The sequence below is a fragment of the Diceros bicornis genome, chromosome 6 (genome assembly GCF_020826845.1).
Source record: "Diceros bicornis minor isolate mBicDic1 chromosome 6, mDicBic1.mat.cur, whole genome shotgun sequence".
In the NCBI taxonomy this organism is placed as follows: domain Eukaryota; kingdom Metazoa; phylum Chordata; class Mammalia; order Perissodactyla; family Rhinocerotidae; genus Diceros; species Diceros bicornis.
The window spans coordinates 35676046-35692302 of record NC_080745.1 but is presented as its reverse complement, the minus strand read 5'-3'; the positions used below and the strand labels follow the sequence as shown (position 1 = coordinate 35692302).

The window sequence follows — 16257 nt, the reverse complement described above, 5'->3', positions numbered from 1 at the left end:
CAGAGCTTTGCGATCCAGGCCTGGTGTGGGGGTTCCGCTCCATGGATTCCTTGGAGAACTTGATCTCCACCACTCCTAGGGTGTGGCTTCACATGCTCATGGTTCAAGATGGCTGCAAAACTTCAGTCATCACATCTGTGTTCCAGGGAGCAGGATGGAAGTAGTGAGGGAAGGGGTCTCATAAGGATAGATTCCTGAATTTGCCTTATGACGCTGCCCCTTATGTTCCATTAGCTGGAATTAGTCACATGGCCCCAGGTTGTTGCAAGGGAGATGGGGAATGTAGTCTTGGCTCTGGGGAGCTGTGTGCTCAGCTAGCTGCCTCTGCCCCTCATCTGGTTTGTTTAGTAAGATGGCAGGGAGGGAGGGGGATGAAGGCATTGTGGGCATTTTGATCAGACCTGAGGATGTTCTCGGGCTGAGAAGCTGGGCCAGTGCTTCAGGGATGGCAGAGTCTCACCCAGAGAGACTTCCCAGGGGCGAGGTCACTTCTGCCGTGGGACCAGAAGACCACATGCCCCAGGCCAGGAAGAGGGAACAGATAGGCTTTCGAGGGGTAGGGACTCAGCTCAGTGGCAGTGGTCAGAATGAGGAGGGGGGTCACCTTCCCCTCAGGATCAGAGTGTGCTGAGCAAGTGTGGCCTGTGTCTGGCCGCTGGGGCCTGAGGGAGAGGACAGGCTCGCTCAAGGAGAGGGGCCGGGAGGCCGGGGATTCAAAGGCTTGGGGAAAATGAAGAAGCACTGTAGGTGCAGCGACACAAATGGACAGGACAAGGTTTAGACGAGGAACAGTCTGGTTTAGACCCCAAGGGGTGGGAGGGCCGGGCATGGAGACCAGCTGGGCCTGGAGGATGCCAGCGGGTCCCCTGGGGCACCGCCGCTCCCTCCCTGCCATGGCGCCCTGTTGTTGCACAACTTTCATTCTTCAAGAGAAGCTGGAGATCTTGAGTGTCATCTGAAATCCCTGGATGTTTAAGTACTGGCAGCTAGTGAGAGTGGAAAATCACAAAACTGAGGATCAAGCACCCTGCACCTGTGACCCCTTTGGGCCTGTGGACTACAGCTTTCTCCCTCCAGACGAGCTGGGTTCTCTGAGTCTTCAAGGGGGAGGACCAGGGGGAAGATGAGGAAGACTAGCTTCTCGTAACATAGCTGAACATTTTCTTAAAAAATTTTATTTTAAAAATGTTTGTAACTCCAGTTTTTTATTTTGAAAAATTTCAGCCCTGTAGAAAGTTGAAAGAGGAGTGGAGTGAACGCGTGCCCCTCTTCACCAGGTGCCGATGTCTGTTCGTCTGCACTCTCTCCGTCTCTCTCAACTGCATGAAAGTCACAGACACAGGGTGCTTTAGCCTGTATCTCCTAAGAACAAGCACGTTCTTCTTGTGTCCACAGTATCGTCGTCACACCTAAGGAAGTTAACTTATGTATCTAACATAAAATCCATATTCACATTTTCCCACACTTGTCCTCAGAATGTCCATTATAGCCTTTTCTCCCCTCCCCAATCCAAGATCCACATAGTCAGAGCTTCCTATCAGGCAGAGCTGGCTGACCCACTATGGGGAGCTCCAGAGGTGGGGCGCTCCGCAGGCCTGGAGGCAGGCAACTAGGGGTGCCAGAGGGGCCCTTTTCCTTCCTGAGGGTCCCAAATTCCTGGAGCCTCCAGGCGTATGCTGGAGCATCTGGTGACAAGTGCCAAGGTCTTTGCTGGCTGCAGAGCAGGCAGGAGCCCCTTCTCTGCCCTTCACCTGTCAGGTGAGCTGAGAGGGGTGCCCCCTCACCAAGGGCGGGGGCTTGCCTCTCCACTTGCAGCTTCTCCCGGCTCAGGGCGTCCATCTGCAGTGTGAACCCCCACTCTGCCGCTCCCGCATGCTGGCCTCTGTCTGCCGCCGCTCCTCGGCTGGCTTCCCAGCTACTCTGCCCGCCTTTGTCCACTCCCGGCTCTGAGCCCACCTCGAGGTGTCATCTCAATGTGTCACGATGATGACTTTTCCCTTCTGGAACTCAGACCTTCAAAGGCTCCCTGTTGTTGGCAGGCTGAAGCCTGGAACTCAAGGCCCACCCCATGGGGCAGCCCACCTGCTGAACACATGGCAGCATTTCTAAACAATTCTCCACCTTCTGTTTTTAACTTTTTTTTTTCAGTTTAGAAAAAATAAAAACATATCAGCAACATATAATTTAGCAGCTGAATGTCTGCTGTCCAGACCCCAGACAGCTTTATGTTTTAAATTGATCTCATCCTAGTTTTAAAGAGAAGGAGGCTCAGGGCCAGAGGTTGTGAAGGGACAGGTCTGAGTGACCCTTAGAGACCTGAGGTGACAGTCACACAGCAAAAACCAGGACTCTGCCTCTGCTAAGCTGTGTAGCCTGGAGAGATAAACATCGCTGGCCCTGCTTAGCTGGGTCCTCTTCTGTAAAGTGGGGGTCATAAACCCTGTCTCACCTCCCTTGAGAGTTGTCAGTAGCAAAGACAGAGAAACCACAGACCCCCCTCCCCCAGGCTGTGTGAAGGGAATGATTCTTGTGGGAACCTGGCCGACAGTAGGCAGAGGGCACTGGGCGGATGGCAAAGCACAGAGCTGGAGGAGCACAGGGGGCTTTGCGGTGGGGGCGGGTGGGGACGCCCTTTGTCCAACTTTGAAACTGTTAACGATAATGGTACTTTTAAAAAAATGTTTCCAAAGTAATCATGTTCATTGTAGGAAATTTAGAAGTGACGGATAAGCAAAAAAAGAAGAAAGTAAATCCACACTCAGGCCCCGTCTCAGGAATAGGTACTGTAATGTTTAAGTAAACATCCTTCCTGTCTTCGGTGCCTAATTGTTGTTGCGTGCAGTCCTTGGTCCCGTCAACAAGGAGCCAGGCAGGGTGGGGAGGTAAAGGGACGGAGCCGATTTGTCCCATCAGCATTATGTGTCTAGCTCCTCTCTTGAGCCAGACAGCTGGACAGAGGCAGGAAGGACACAGAAGGGCCCCTGCCAGGAACAGCATGCAGCAGAAGGGAATGGAGTGTCCCATTTTGTGATGCTCACAGTGGGCTGTGGGAGTTGAGAGGTAGGGGTGGGTGTATAGTCAGGGAGGGCTCCCTGGAGGAGGTGGGCTTTAACCTCCAAGGGTGGGTAGAATGTGGGAGGGGGAGGAGAGTAGTCCAGGTGAGAGGAGTGTGGAGTGGAAGCACCTCCCCCCACACCCTCTTACAGAGGGCTGAGACCTGCTCCCTGAGGCTGGGCGCTCGTTCCTCTGTGAGTCCTGAAAGCTGCAGATGCCCAGAGGTGGGTCAGCTGTTCATCTCATAAATATTTCCTGAGCATCTATCTCCTGGGCCCCGGGTGCTGTTCTGGTGCTGGGGCCGCGGCGTGGACAAGTCAGGCTCTTAGGGAATTGGGGAGACTAATGCTACACATGTAATGCTGTCAGTGAGGCGATTAAGAAATAGAAGTGGCTCATGAGATGGACAGGGACTGTGGGGGTGACGCGGGCAGATGACATCGCCAGGGGCTCAGAGAGGCCTCTCTGAGGAGGGACGTCTGAGCCAAGACAACAGGAAGGAGCAGCCACGTGGACACGCTGAAGGGTGTTCCAGGCAGAGGGGTGGTGGGTGTGAAGCCTCCGTGAGGGGGGAGCATGGCCAGTGGCTGGAGTGCAGGGCATGGGGAGGGGGTGAGTGAGGTCAGGGAGGTGGGGCATGTACCCAGGATGATGAGTTTGGAGGTTACAGTGTGATGGAAGGAAATGGTGTGACCTCCACCAGCGTCTTCTGCCTACTGTCATCCATGTTCCCATGATAATCATTCCCTTTGTACAGAATGGGGGGGTTTTTTCTGTCTTTGCTACTGACAACAACCCTTAAGGGAGGCAGACAGGGTTTATGACCCCCACTTTACAGAAGAGGAAACGGCTGAGCAGGGCCAAAGGTGTGATTGAGGGTTTTAAAAGATCCTTCTGGCTGCTGCATGGAGGATGGATTGTGGGGGCACAGGAGGGAAGGAGGGAGACCAGTAGAGGCTCTTGCAGTGGATCCAGTCGGGGGCCGGGGGCTGGGGCTGGGGGAGCAGTTGGACCGACTAGGCTTGCAAACCCGCTCTTCTGTGGGTAGAGTTTCAGAGTGGGCAGAGGACTGCCCAAGGCCCCAGAGCAGGGCTGGGCCTTCGTGGTTCTTGATTAAGGCAAGGAGCAGACAGAAACCTCCCTATGTGGCTAAGTGGACAGAGCGAAAGGGGGAGAGCTGTAATTGTGTGTTACTAGAACAGGGCAGCTGCTGCGGCCAGCCCCACTCTGCTCTTTGGTTTGCCGGGATGAGAGCCAGGGGACCCCTGAGCCCGCTTATTCCTTACCGTTCCCTTTATAGGTGGTGTCTGGCCCAGGCCCCTGGGCCTGGCCAGGGAGGTTCAGATCTGGTAGCTGGTCCCAGCCAGCAGTTGCAGGGAGGGGCTGTGGAGGAGGAGGGGGAGAGAAGTGCGGGGAGGATGGGGCCTGGGTGAAATGAAGGGCGGCTGATGAGTCTGCGCCTTGCTGTGTGTCGGGCTGGGTGGGGGTCACTCTACATACACATTCACGTATTTCATTCTCCTACGATCCAATTAGGGAGGTACAGTTACCGTCCCCAATATAGTTGGGGAAACTGAGACTCAGAGAAGTTAAGCCATGTGCCCCAGGCCACACAACTAATAAGGGTCCCGGGAAGATGGGAATCAGCCCATCTGATTTGGCCCTGGAGTCCATGCTTCACAGAGGGTCACTGTGTCCCCCAAGTAGATGTGAGGACGTTGGAGAGTCACTCAGAACTTCTGCGAATCCCGGCTTCTCTGTCCAATGGGAATGCCGGGACCAGCTTCCTGGGATTTCCTCCTGCCTTGGACAGAGAGTTGTTGATTCTGACCTGCAGCAGGCGTTGGGCTCAACTCCGAGGACCCCGAGCTGACCGAGGATGCCCTCGAGGACCACGGAGGTCTTGAGACTCAGCAGCACTGTCCACTAGAAATATAATGGGAGCCCTGTGTGTCTTTTTAAATAGCTACGTCAAATTAAAAAGAAATAGATGAGCTTAATTTTAATAACACATATTATTTGACCCACTCTATCAAAATATTATCATTTTGACATATAATCAACATAATACATTGTTAATGAGATATTTTACTTTTTTTTGTACTTAGTCTTCGAAACCCAGCGTGTATTCTACACTTGCAGCACATCCCCGTGTGGACCAGCCGCCTTTCAGGGGCTCAGTAGCCACGTGCAGTTGGTGGTGACCGTAGAGCACAGCCAGGCTTCCCAGTCTGACTGATCAGTGTCCCCACTCCTGCAGTGTGTAGTGACAGCCAACACTCACTGACCTGGCCCTGTTCTGAGGCCTTCACCTACGTTATATTATTTAACCCCTGCAACAACTCCACGAGAGATGTACCACTATTGGCCCCATTTCAAGGGCGTGGCAACTGAGGCCTAGAGAGGTGGCTTGGCCGAGGTGGCACAGCGAGTGAATTGTGGTGCTGGGTAGGAAGGTGACTAGAGGAGTAAGCACACTGGGACAGAGGACAGGGAAGCACCTCTTGTTTTTAGCAGATTTATTGAGGGAGATTTCATAATAAAATTCACCCGTTTTAAGTGTACAGTTCAGTTAGTGTTGACAAACGTATGTAGTTGTGTAACCACCGCATTCAATATATGGAGGAGTTCTATCCCCCAAAAGGGGCCCTGGAGGCCCTATCCTCCCCTCCCCCTGACAGCCATCAATCTGCCTTCTTCCCCTATGGTTTTTGTTGTTGTTGAGGAAGATTGGCTCTGAGCTAACATCTGTTGCTAGTCTTCCTCTTTTTACTGAGGAAGATTGGCCCTGAGCTAACATCGGTACCTATCTTCCTCTATTTGGTATGTGGGACGCTGCCACAGCGTGGCTTGATGAGCAGTGTGTAGATCCGCCCCTGGCATCTGAACCTGCCAACCCCAGGCTGCCGAAGTAGAGCGCATGAAGTTAACCACTCCGCCACCGGGCCGGCCCCTGCCACCTCCAGTTTTGCCTTTTCTAGGGTGTCGTATAAACGGAGCTATCCAGTTTGAAGTCTTTGGGTCCTGGCTTGTTCCTCTTTGTATGCTGTTTTTGAGGTTCATCCATGTCCTTGTGTATATCAGTAGTGTGTTCCTTTTTATTGCTGAGTAGTATTCTGTTGTATGAATGTGTTCTTTTTGTTCATCTGTTCACCACTTGATGGGCATGTGAATTGACTTCAGTTTTTGAGTATAATGAACAATGTTGTTATGCACAAGCCTTTCTCTGGACGTGTGTTCATTTCTTGGGTAGTTACGTGAGAGTGGAATTGCTGAGTCATACAGTGAATGTATGTTTAAATTTGTAAGAAACTACAGCTGTCTTCCAGAGTGGCTGGTGATCTTACACTTCAGCAGCCGTACCTGAGAGTTCCAGTTCCTCCACACCCTCACTGACGCTTGGTATTGTTGGTCTTTTAAAATTTATCATTCTAGTGCATTTCCCTGATGACAAATGATGCTGAACATCTTTTTATATTCTTATTTGGCATCCATATGTGTCTTCAAATCTTTTGCCATTGTTTAATTGGATTTTTTGTTAACTTAATGTTGAGTTGTAAGAGTTGACACCTCTTTTTGTGGTTGGGATTAAATGAGATAATATATGGCAAATGGTTTGCAGTCAAAGATCCACCCATTGGCCCTCCTGGTGCCCCCATCTCTGCACTCAGGATCACTGGCTCTCTCAGGCGGGTATTTAACCCCCAGCCCCCAACCCCCCGGGCAGGCAGATGAATCACACACTCTTGGCCAATAGATCCTGATTTGGCTAGTGTGATTACACGCTGGTACAGTGTCTGCTCACCACTCTCCCTGTGCTCACAACAGAATCTTCCCCTTTGCCTCAGGCCAGAGTCAGGGTGACCCAGCCAGGGATCTTAGGCAGGAGGCAGGAGCCCTGGGTTTCAATCTGTCCTTGTGGCCCCTTCCCTTATGACTTGGGGCACATCACTTTCACTCTCTGGGCCTCAGTTTCCTCATGTGTTGAAAGAGAGGGTTGGACTAGCTGACCTCCAGGGGTATAGCCAGCTCTGAATCTCTGCTTTTGGGGGCCAGTGGTGACAGCCGTTTGTGGAGGTTCCTGTGGTCACGTCTTTCCCTAAGGTGAGACTTGGGATTTTGCAACAGGGTCTGAGATCCTGGAGGGCAGAGAGGGCAGGAGAAAGGAACGGGGTGGGCGGTGGCCAGGATCGGTAGCAGATGTCCAGCTTTCTGCTTCATCCCAAGAGCCAGACTCTGCTTTGGAAAAGCTCACAGGGTTTGACAAACCAGGAGGTCACGGCTGCTGCCCCATGCCAAGGACAGAGGAGGGGGGACTTGTGAGCTTTGGATTAGAGATAGGGAAATGGGCCAGAATGGTGACGAGTCACTTCTACCAAGAACCATATGAAGAGAAATGGACTTCAACTCCTGAGACGTTTGGAGCCGGGGCCCTAGGAATCAGCTCTTGAACCTCTTGCCTGCCCTCTTCTACTCCAGGACCCAGAATGCTCGTCTGTAGCCTCCCCTTGGCTTGAATACTGCCACTGATGAGAAGCTCACCACTCTGGCGGGCTGGACATTTCTCCTGCAGTATTGGGCAGTTAGCTGAGTTGGAGCTAATATTCCAGCTTCTGAAGTCTGATTCTTCTTGGGGAAACAGGGCCATCTCTCTGCTGAGGGCTCCACAGGGAAGTTTCTTTTCTCTAGGGACTGACTGCCGTGCGTTTGCCTGGAGGCAGGAGGATGGCGTGTCTGTGTGCAGGACTGTCTCAAGTGCCACTATAGCTGCAGCCCACATGATTCCGTGGCTTCTTAGCTGGTCACCGAGAGCTCCCGTGGTGACGTGGGGCCTGGGTCCTCGATCCCTCCACGGGAAACCGTGTATCTCTCTACTGCTCCAGGAGGCCCTGTCAGGGGTGTTCTGGCAGAGAGTGGAGTGGATAGGGGTCCCCGGACCCTGAGAGGGGGTTGCACAGATCCCAGAGCGAGGGAGAGTGTGCGGGGTGCTCTGCTGTCGGGGTCGGCTGTGGAGAGGAGGGAAGGCATGCTGAGGAGGAGCAGTTACCACTGCTGCCACTTCCAAAGTCGGCTGACCTCACCCGAAAACGGACGCACGGGGCCTGGACCTCACGGGGCTGTGGGGTGCCTGGCACTCAGTAGGTGCTTTGACATGGTAACAAACAGAAGCAGAGGAGCAGGTAGAAGAGGGCCTGTGTCTGGTGGGGATTGTTCTTCCCTTGAAGCAGGGGTTCCTCTGTTTTTATTTGCCAAGACCCCCTTTGGCAATCTGGCAGAAGCTCCTGGACCCCTTCTCAGATTGTTTTTTTTTTCAAATTTTTTAAATTTATTTTTCCCCCAAAGCCCCAGTAGATAGTTGTATGTCATAGTTGCACATCCTTCTAGTTGCTGTATGTGGGACGCGGCCTCAGCGTGGCCTCAGAATGTTTTTAAATGTACAAAGTATATGGGATTCCAGAGGAAGTAAATTTTATTGAGAGAGCTATAAAATACTAAAAAGCAAACTGGTGGTGTAGTAATGCATGTCCTTAGTTATTATTGCATTAACAAGATCATCCATTAGGTAAATTAAGGTTAAATTTTATTTTTTAAGGACACATCAGTGACATGGCTGTGGTTGCTCAGCTTTGGTGGGACATTAAGCTGGGGTGTGCGCTTGATGGGCACGTGACCGGCATGACTGACACCCAGGCAATTGTGGTTTTGATGGTCCCGATGTTGAGACCCCACTTTGCAGATGGAATGGCAGCTTCTTTATAGCTGGCTTCGTAAGGTGAGGACGGGCTTCTCTCTAGGATCGTTGGAATTCTCCACGCTTACTGAGTTAAACTCAGTTGTGAGAACCTGGGATCCTACTGTGGGGGCCCAAGACCGCCAGGCGCAGGGTGGCCTAAAGTTGGCCAGTCACGTCACCCCCGGTCTGTGGGCAGGGGACCCGGGTCTGATAATTGCTGTGGCTTGAAAGGAGGGGTGACTGGAAGCCACGTTCCCAGAAACCTGCACGGCTGTCCTGTGATGTGAAACATCTGGGCGCTCTGTGGCGACCACGTCCCCAGTTCTGCGATGCAGCAGGGGCAGGCTTCACTCGTGATTGAAGGAAATGCTAGCTTTCAGTTAGAAGTTAAGAAACTAAAGGCATAATTATTTACAAACCATCCAGGCTCATGGGCCCCTATCTTACAGTCTGGCCTCATCCCAATCCACCCTCCCCACTCTCCCCCCAGCAGAGGTTTGAGCACTAGTGGCCCCACCAGCACCCCCGCCCTCGCTGACCACTGTCCCTGAACACAGCAGTGATGTGACCACCAGGCTGCCATCTTAGGAGCCAGATCCGTTTGAAGCTGGAAGGGGCTTTCAGATCCAGAGAGGGGAAGGAAGTTGCCGAAGCCCCATAGCATGTGGCCAGCAGGCTGAGGGTCCCTCTGCTGGTGAGGCTCCCTCTGGGCGGGGTTGAGAGAGGTTTCAGTGGAAGAGTTGCAGAGTGAGAAGCCTGGGGACCCCGGGGGTTTGCCCTCCTCCAGACATTTTGGAGGCGGGTCAACTTTCAAAGGACTCTGTCCCCCCCTGCAGCCTGCAGCTGTGCACATCTGTATTGTCTCCCTGCTGGCCCTACAGGGGCCGGCTGGGGCCTGTCATCGCCTGTGGAGCCCGTGAGAGATGAGGGTGGCCGGAGCTGGAGCTGTGGAGGTGTCAGGCCTGGCCCAGCCTGCTGGGACCAGGCCTGGCCTCAGCCCGGCAGCTGGAGCCCGCTGTTGCCTCCTGCAGGCCCTTCCCATGTCTTGTTTGTCACGCCTTCCTCGGGACACCCCAGCCCTGTTCTTGCGGGAGGCTGTTCTCATCCGTGCCTCCTTGGCCCAGACTGCTGAGAGAGGTCTGGGAAACTTCAGTGAGCTGGCTTGGGGGCCTGCCACGGCAGGTGACGTGGAGAGAAGGTTCTGGCTCTGCTGTTGGAGCTCCACGGTGGAGCCCCTCACCCTCTCTGAGCCGCCTGTGTTTCTGTTTAGGAACAGAGGCTCATTCCTTCCACCTTTGACCAAAGAAACAAGAGAGAGAGAAATTAGACTGGGTGTGGAAAGTCATGATGGGGCTCTTATAAACACAAGGTATGCATGCTAACAAAGCTGTCACACGGCCGCTGGGAGTTTTCAAGGATGACAAGGCTGGGCCGAAGCGGGAGAGGGAGCCCTTTTCAGACTGGAGAGGGAGAGGGATGGTGGTGGTTCGGGAAGGTTCTGGGAGGGGCAGATGAGTCTAGTCATTCTGTCTAGGTGGCTCTGGGGGTGGGGAGCCTGAGGACACAGCTGTAGGGGAGGCCTGGGGCAGCCTTGGGACCGGGAACACTGACTCTGGGGGAGAGAGGACACGGTGAGCTCAGCCTTCAGACTGACCTGCTCACCCTGGCTTTGTGCTGACCCGCTGACTCCACCGTCCCCTTCCTGAGCTGCTGCTGCAGGTTATGAGAGGGCTGGGGCGGGGTGGGGGGAGTGTGGAAGGTTGGAGCAGAGTCCCCACGATGTGGAGCAGCTCGTGCCAGCTGAAGGCAGCTGGGGGAGTTGTCGTGTTGTAAGGACTGCTTATTGTCCCTGTGCTTCTGCAGAGTGGATCCATCTCAGGGTGCAGGCAGAGTTGGGGGCGGGCAGGGCAGGTTGCCCCCCCGTCCTGATCCTGGACTGTCAGTGCCATATGGGGCCAGCAGTTGCTGAGCTCTCAGAAAGTTCTGGGAGCCTCTGTCTCCCATGTCTGTTGCCCTTCTTTTGGGTCTGTGGAATTCCAGCCCCTTCCCTTCCCAGCAGCCCTGACTCCCGGACCCCTGAGCCAGTCCTCCCCACACTCTCCTGCAGCTCTTAACGGGTCTCCAGCTTGCTTCCCCAGCCGTTCCCTTATTTGTTTTAAATAGGCCTTGACTGTATTACCCAGTGTTCAGAGGAGAAAAATCAGAAAATGCAGATAAACAAATAGAAAATAAAAAGGAGAAAGTAAAAATTATCTGTAATCTCATCACTTGGTGATAACTCACATTAGCATCTTGATGTGGACCCTCCCAGACTTTTATCCTGATACGCTTTTATGAGTTAAAGTGGGATTGTAGCCTGTACTTGCCTTGCAACCTGCTCCTTCCATTCTAATTTTCTAGATGTCTTTCCATGTCAGTCAATATTTTTAATGGCTATTTAACATTCCGCCTTAGAGACGTCCCATAATTTATTCAACAAATCCCCCGGTGTTGGCTGGAGGTTGTTTCCTGTGTTTTGTTGTTATAAACAACACTTCGATCAGCAAAATACGCTTGTGGTCCACTTTTTGCATACATCCTTAAGTATTTCCGTAGCAGAGAGCCCTACAAGAGGAATTGCTGACTCCACGAGGATGCCCAGCGTGCCTCTTGAGGGGCGGAAGCTTTGGCTGTTGACGATGTTGATGATGTAGGTATTGATGATTTTGATGATGATCATGTTGATGTTAATGATGATGAGGTTGATGATGATGTTGATGATGTTGATGTTGATGAGATTGATGATGATAGTGTTGACATCGAGTTCAGGGGCCGGGGCTTTCTTTGAACCCTTGATCTGCTGAGAGCTCACCCAATCTGGACTTCCCTGGCCTCGTTTTGTGACATTCATGGCTAGAACATCCTCTGGCATCCTCTTCCCATCCAGAGCCTTCAAATGCAAGCCCGACCTCCCTCTGCATCTGCCCCTGGTTCTCCCTCAGGTGACAATCTCCCGCTTCTCCCAGTCTGGAAGGCCTGGCCTCCATGTGGCTTGACGCAGTCACTTAGAGCCCTAGGTCCCGACCTGGCGTGGAGGGTTAACCCTTTGCTAACTGTCTTATTTTCACCAGAGAGGTATAAACTATAAGGGATCAGGGGCTGCGTCTCTATGTCTGTGTCCATAACTCCTCCACAGCATCAGCAGAGGGCCCATAGTGGGCACTCAGTGAACGTGTGGTAGGTGGCATACTTGCCCTCTGTCTCCAGCTGCAGGGCAAGCTGGCCCTCTCTGGGCCTCAGACTTTGTGTCTATACAGTGGGGGTGAGGGGTGGGTTGAGTCCCTTCCTGCCATGGCTTTTCCCACCCCCTCCTTCACTGCACGCCTCTCACCCTGCAGGTCTTGGGTCCTGAGGCTGCTGGCAGACTATGGGTACAACAGCCAGCACAGCCCAGCAGACGGTCTCAGCGGGTGCCCCCTTCGAGGGCTTCCAGGGCAGCGGCACGATGGACGGGCGGCACTCACTCGGTGTCCACTCCTTCCAGACCATGAGCTTGCACAACAGTAAGGCCAAGTCCATCATCCCCAACAAGGTGGCCCCCGTCGTGATCACGTGAGTGGCAGGGGGTACGTGAGAGGGAGGGGTAGCTGGGGGTACACCGTTTTGAAAATACTTTTTTTTTTTTTTTTTTAATTTTATTTATTTATTTTTCCCCCAAAGCCCCGGTAGACAGTTGTATGTCGTAGTTGCACATCCATTCTAGTTGCTGTATGTGGGACACGGCCTCAGCATGGCCGGAGAAGCGGCGCGTCGGTGCTCGCCCGGGATCCGAACCCGGGCCGCCAGCAGCGGAGCGCTCGCACTTAACCGCCAAGCCACGGGGCCGGCCCTGAAAATACTTTTTTGCTGAACGTTTTCAAAGGAAGTTTGTATACTTAGATGCATAAAATTTAGATTTTTTTTTTTCACAACCAGTAATTATGGTTTGAAACTGAGGTTAAGGCCAGGCCGTTAAAGAGCCTTGGGCTGGAAAAGCTGGAAGCTGTTGGTGGACTGTCCTAATGAGGTCCTTCAGGGACATTGCCAGAGGAGGCTGAGGGTTTGTTCTGACACCGTGTTTTGAGAGACCTGGACACACTGTGTGCGTCCAGAGGAAGAGGGTCAGGAAGGGGGCTCGGAAACCCTGTCTGCCCTTTGGGGCCAGAGAAGGAGCAGCTGCTGGGGAGCCCGAGGCCAGACAGATAGAAGGACATGGGATCCATCTCCTGGTGAGTTGGGAGACCTTGTCTTTCATCTAACCTGCCACCACGCTCCCCTGCCTCTGGGCCCCTCCAGGACGTAGAAAGTAGGACACGATGAGTGAAGAATTAAATATGTTCCACACATAGAAGTTTGGCAGAGACCTAGCAGATGGGGCCTTCTGTGTAAGGAGACCTGAGGGGTGGGAATGATAAATCCGGCCTGCTGGCTTCGGGGCCTGACGGGAAAATTGTAATCATAATATATCACTGTGCTCATGATAAGGGGAGGCGAAGAGATGTTACATAAAAGGGACTTGATATTTAGTCTCTCCACCAGCAGATGACAAAACTATGTTTGGACCTCGAGGCAGTGTTGGAGACGCACGTCCCAGACCTGGCTCTGCCTCTCCCTTGCTCTGTGACCTTGAGCAAAACCTTTTCCCTCTCTGAGCCTCAGTTTCCTTATCAGGATATGTGGGGATGACATTGAAAATATTTAACCATAGTGTGGCTCAGAACAGTCAGTGGCCTGCTGTAAAAATCCGCGAAAACGGCACTGTACGCGCCTCCCGGAGCCAGCCATGTCTCAGGACTCCTGCATTGTAGCGTGCTTGAGGTGGGAGGGACTTTAGGGACCATCCAGCACAGGGGTTGGTAAATTCTGTCCTGCAGGCCAAATCCAGCCTATCGTGTTTTTGTAAATAAAGTTTTATTGAAACACTCCACATCCATTCATTTACATCTTGTCTGTGGATGCTTAACACTTCAACTGCAGAGTTGACTCCTTGCAACAGAGACCATGTGACCCACCAAAGCCTAAAATATTTACCATCTGGCCCTTTATATAAAAGATTTGCTGACTCCTGATCTCATCCCTTTTAGATCCGATGTGAAAACTGATTTAGATACAAACTGAGTTTTAAGGAGGTAGAGGGATTTGTCCGCCGCGGGTCCTGTGGTGAGAGGGAGCGGAGCTGGCAGCGGGAAGCCAGCTCTGTGGACTCCTCATCTCGTGCTCCACCCCACCGTTTCACCACCCGCCTTTCTTTTGTAAAGAGGATCAAGTGTCTGATCAGGAGCTCTGGGAGGCTGCGTCTTATTCACTGTTATAATCCACACAGTATCTTTTTGTGTGTTGAGTGCACGGACCTCCCCCTGGCTTAGCATCTACAGAAGTCTGGAATTTTACCTGTGAGTTTTGTTTGAAGGTAGAATACCTGTGTGAAGGTAGAACTCTGTTAGTACTAATAATTGTATTAATAAATGCTCCCTGTGCCCGAGGCACTGGGCTAAGCGTGTACGTTGATTAGCACATTGAATTCTCACAACAGCTCTAGGAGGTGAGACTTACTGGAAAGGAGGCACAGAGAGAGCGAGTAAATCCAAAGCAGTGGAGTAACCAAGCGGTGGGGTTGGGCTTCGAGCCCAGGCCACGCAGCCCCAAAGCCTGTTCTGAGCCCTCTCACTGTGCTGCGGGATTGTCACGGGGGGGTTGTTCTCAGAGACAGTCTGATGGGGGGTCAATCTGGGACCAGAGTAACCCCTGAACAGGAGGCCTTAAACAAGACAGAAGCTTCTCTCCGCACGAAAGTCCAGGAGGTGCTCCGGGCTGGGATGGCTGCTCCATGATCAGCCAGCCATCATCAACGTCTACTTCCTGCCTCCACTTCTGGATGTTAGCCAGGGAGGAGAGAAAGTAGAAGATACCTTCCCTTAAAGGGAATGGCCCAGAAGTTGTACACGTCACTTTTCCTCACATCCCATTGGCCAGAACTTCATCACATGACCATGCTAGCTGCAAGGGAGGCTGGGAAATGTAGTCTTCAGCTGGATGGCCCAGTCACCATTCAGGGTTTTATTGCTGAGGAAGAAGGGGAGAGTGGATCCTGGGGGACAGTGGGCAGTCTCTGCCACAAATGGGTGGCTGCATGGGCAGGGATGGAGTGTCCCCTGTCCACCTCTGGTGAGGTGGAGACGGCCCTGGCCGCAGAGGTAGCCTGACTGGGTCTCCATTCTGCACCTGCAGGTACAACTGCAGGGAGGAGTTCCAAATCCACGACGAGCCGCTCAAGGCCCATTACACCCTGGGCCGGCTCTCGGACACCACCCCCGAGCACTACCTGGTGCAGGTGAGCCCAGGCCCTGCCCTTCCCCGGCCTCTCCCCGCCCCCCTGTCCTCTTCCTCACAGGGCCCTTCCCCGGCCCCTCCCTACCTCCTGCTTTCCCCCACTGTTCCCCCATCTCTCTACTTCACTGCTTCACCCTGCCCTCCGGGGTCCTGGCCCCACTTCTCGCCCCTGGTTTCCGGGACCTCCTGCCCCCTGCTCTTCTCTCCCCATCTGGCCCTAACCTGCCGCCAGCCTCCTCCATCAGAGCACCAGGGAGAGCAGAGACCGGGGCCTGGGGCGCCTCTTCTCTCCCTATCTGGCCCTAACCTGCCCCTAGCCTCCTCCATCAGAGCACCAGGGACAGCAGAGACCGGGGACTTCAGGCTGCTTCCTCCATCCTGTTCTTTTTCGAAGTTTCAGAACTTCTCTAGCTTAGCTATTATTGTTATGTTTTGCCTTAAATATCCCTGAGGAGGTAAAGTCCACGAGGACAGATGACTTTCGTCTGTCTTGTTCACTCCTGTGGTCCCAGGCCCTAGAGCCGTGCTTAGGCGCCATGTAGGTGCTCAGTAGATGTCCAGTGAATGAATAACTGTGATGATTAAACTGTCCTTGAAAGAGTGGCTGAGAATTTCTGGCGTCACAAGAGCTGGTCCCACTTCACGTCCTACATGAAGCCTTCTCTGATTCCCCCTCAGGAGTCTTTCCTTTTGCTGCACTCTGTGACACCCTTTCCAGGATCACAGATGGTCACCTATTTTGTCTGTTTTTTCCGTGAGCCTACGGACAATTTGAAGACCATGTCCCCCACCCCATCCCCTTGCTCCCTGTCCCCTGGGATCTGGGATAGAGCCTGCCTGTAGAAGATGTCCCTGAGTCATCTGAGTGAACCCCCATGGCTCTTCCTCTGCCAGGGCCGCTATTTCCTGGTGCAGGATGTTGCTGAGAAGATGGATGTGCTGGGCACCGTGCGGAGCTGTGGGGCCCCCAACTTCCGGCAGGTGCGGGGTGGACTCACCGTGTTCGGCATGGGACAGCCCAGCCTCTCAGGGTTTAGGCGGGTCCTCCAGAAACTTCAGAAGGATGGACATAGGGTAAGCATGGCCACTTTCCAGGCAGGGGCTAGCCCCCCAAATTTGGG

General features: G+C 53.2%; 1 protein-coding gene across 5 annotated transcripts in view; it reads left to right on the top strand.

Annotated features, from left to right (window-relative positions):
- PALD1 (phosphatase domain containing paladin 1) overlaps positions 1–16257 on the top strand; it is a 92664-nt gene that overhangs the window by 42192 nt on the left and 34215 nt on the right. For 3 of the 5 annotated variants that reach the window (XM_058543263.1, XM_058543262.1, XM_058543261.1), the window contains exons 2-4: positions 12166–12379; positions 15035–15137; positions 16031–16210. In XM_058543263.1, coding sequence (XP_058399246.1) covers positions 12195–12379; positions 15035–15137; positions 16031–16210 — 468 coding nt within the window. In that variant the 5' untranslated portion in view covers positions 12166–12194. Of the gene's footprint in view, positions 1–8637; positions 8828–9819; positions 9941–10058; positions 10158–12165; positions 12380–15034; positions 15138–16030; positions 16211–16257 lie in introns of those variants that run through there. The other 2 variants (XM_058543259.1, XM_058543260.1) reach the window with 2 other exon arrangements.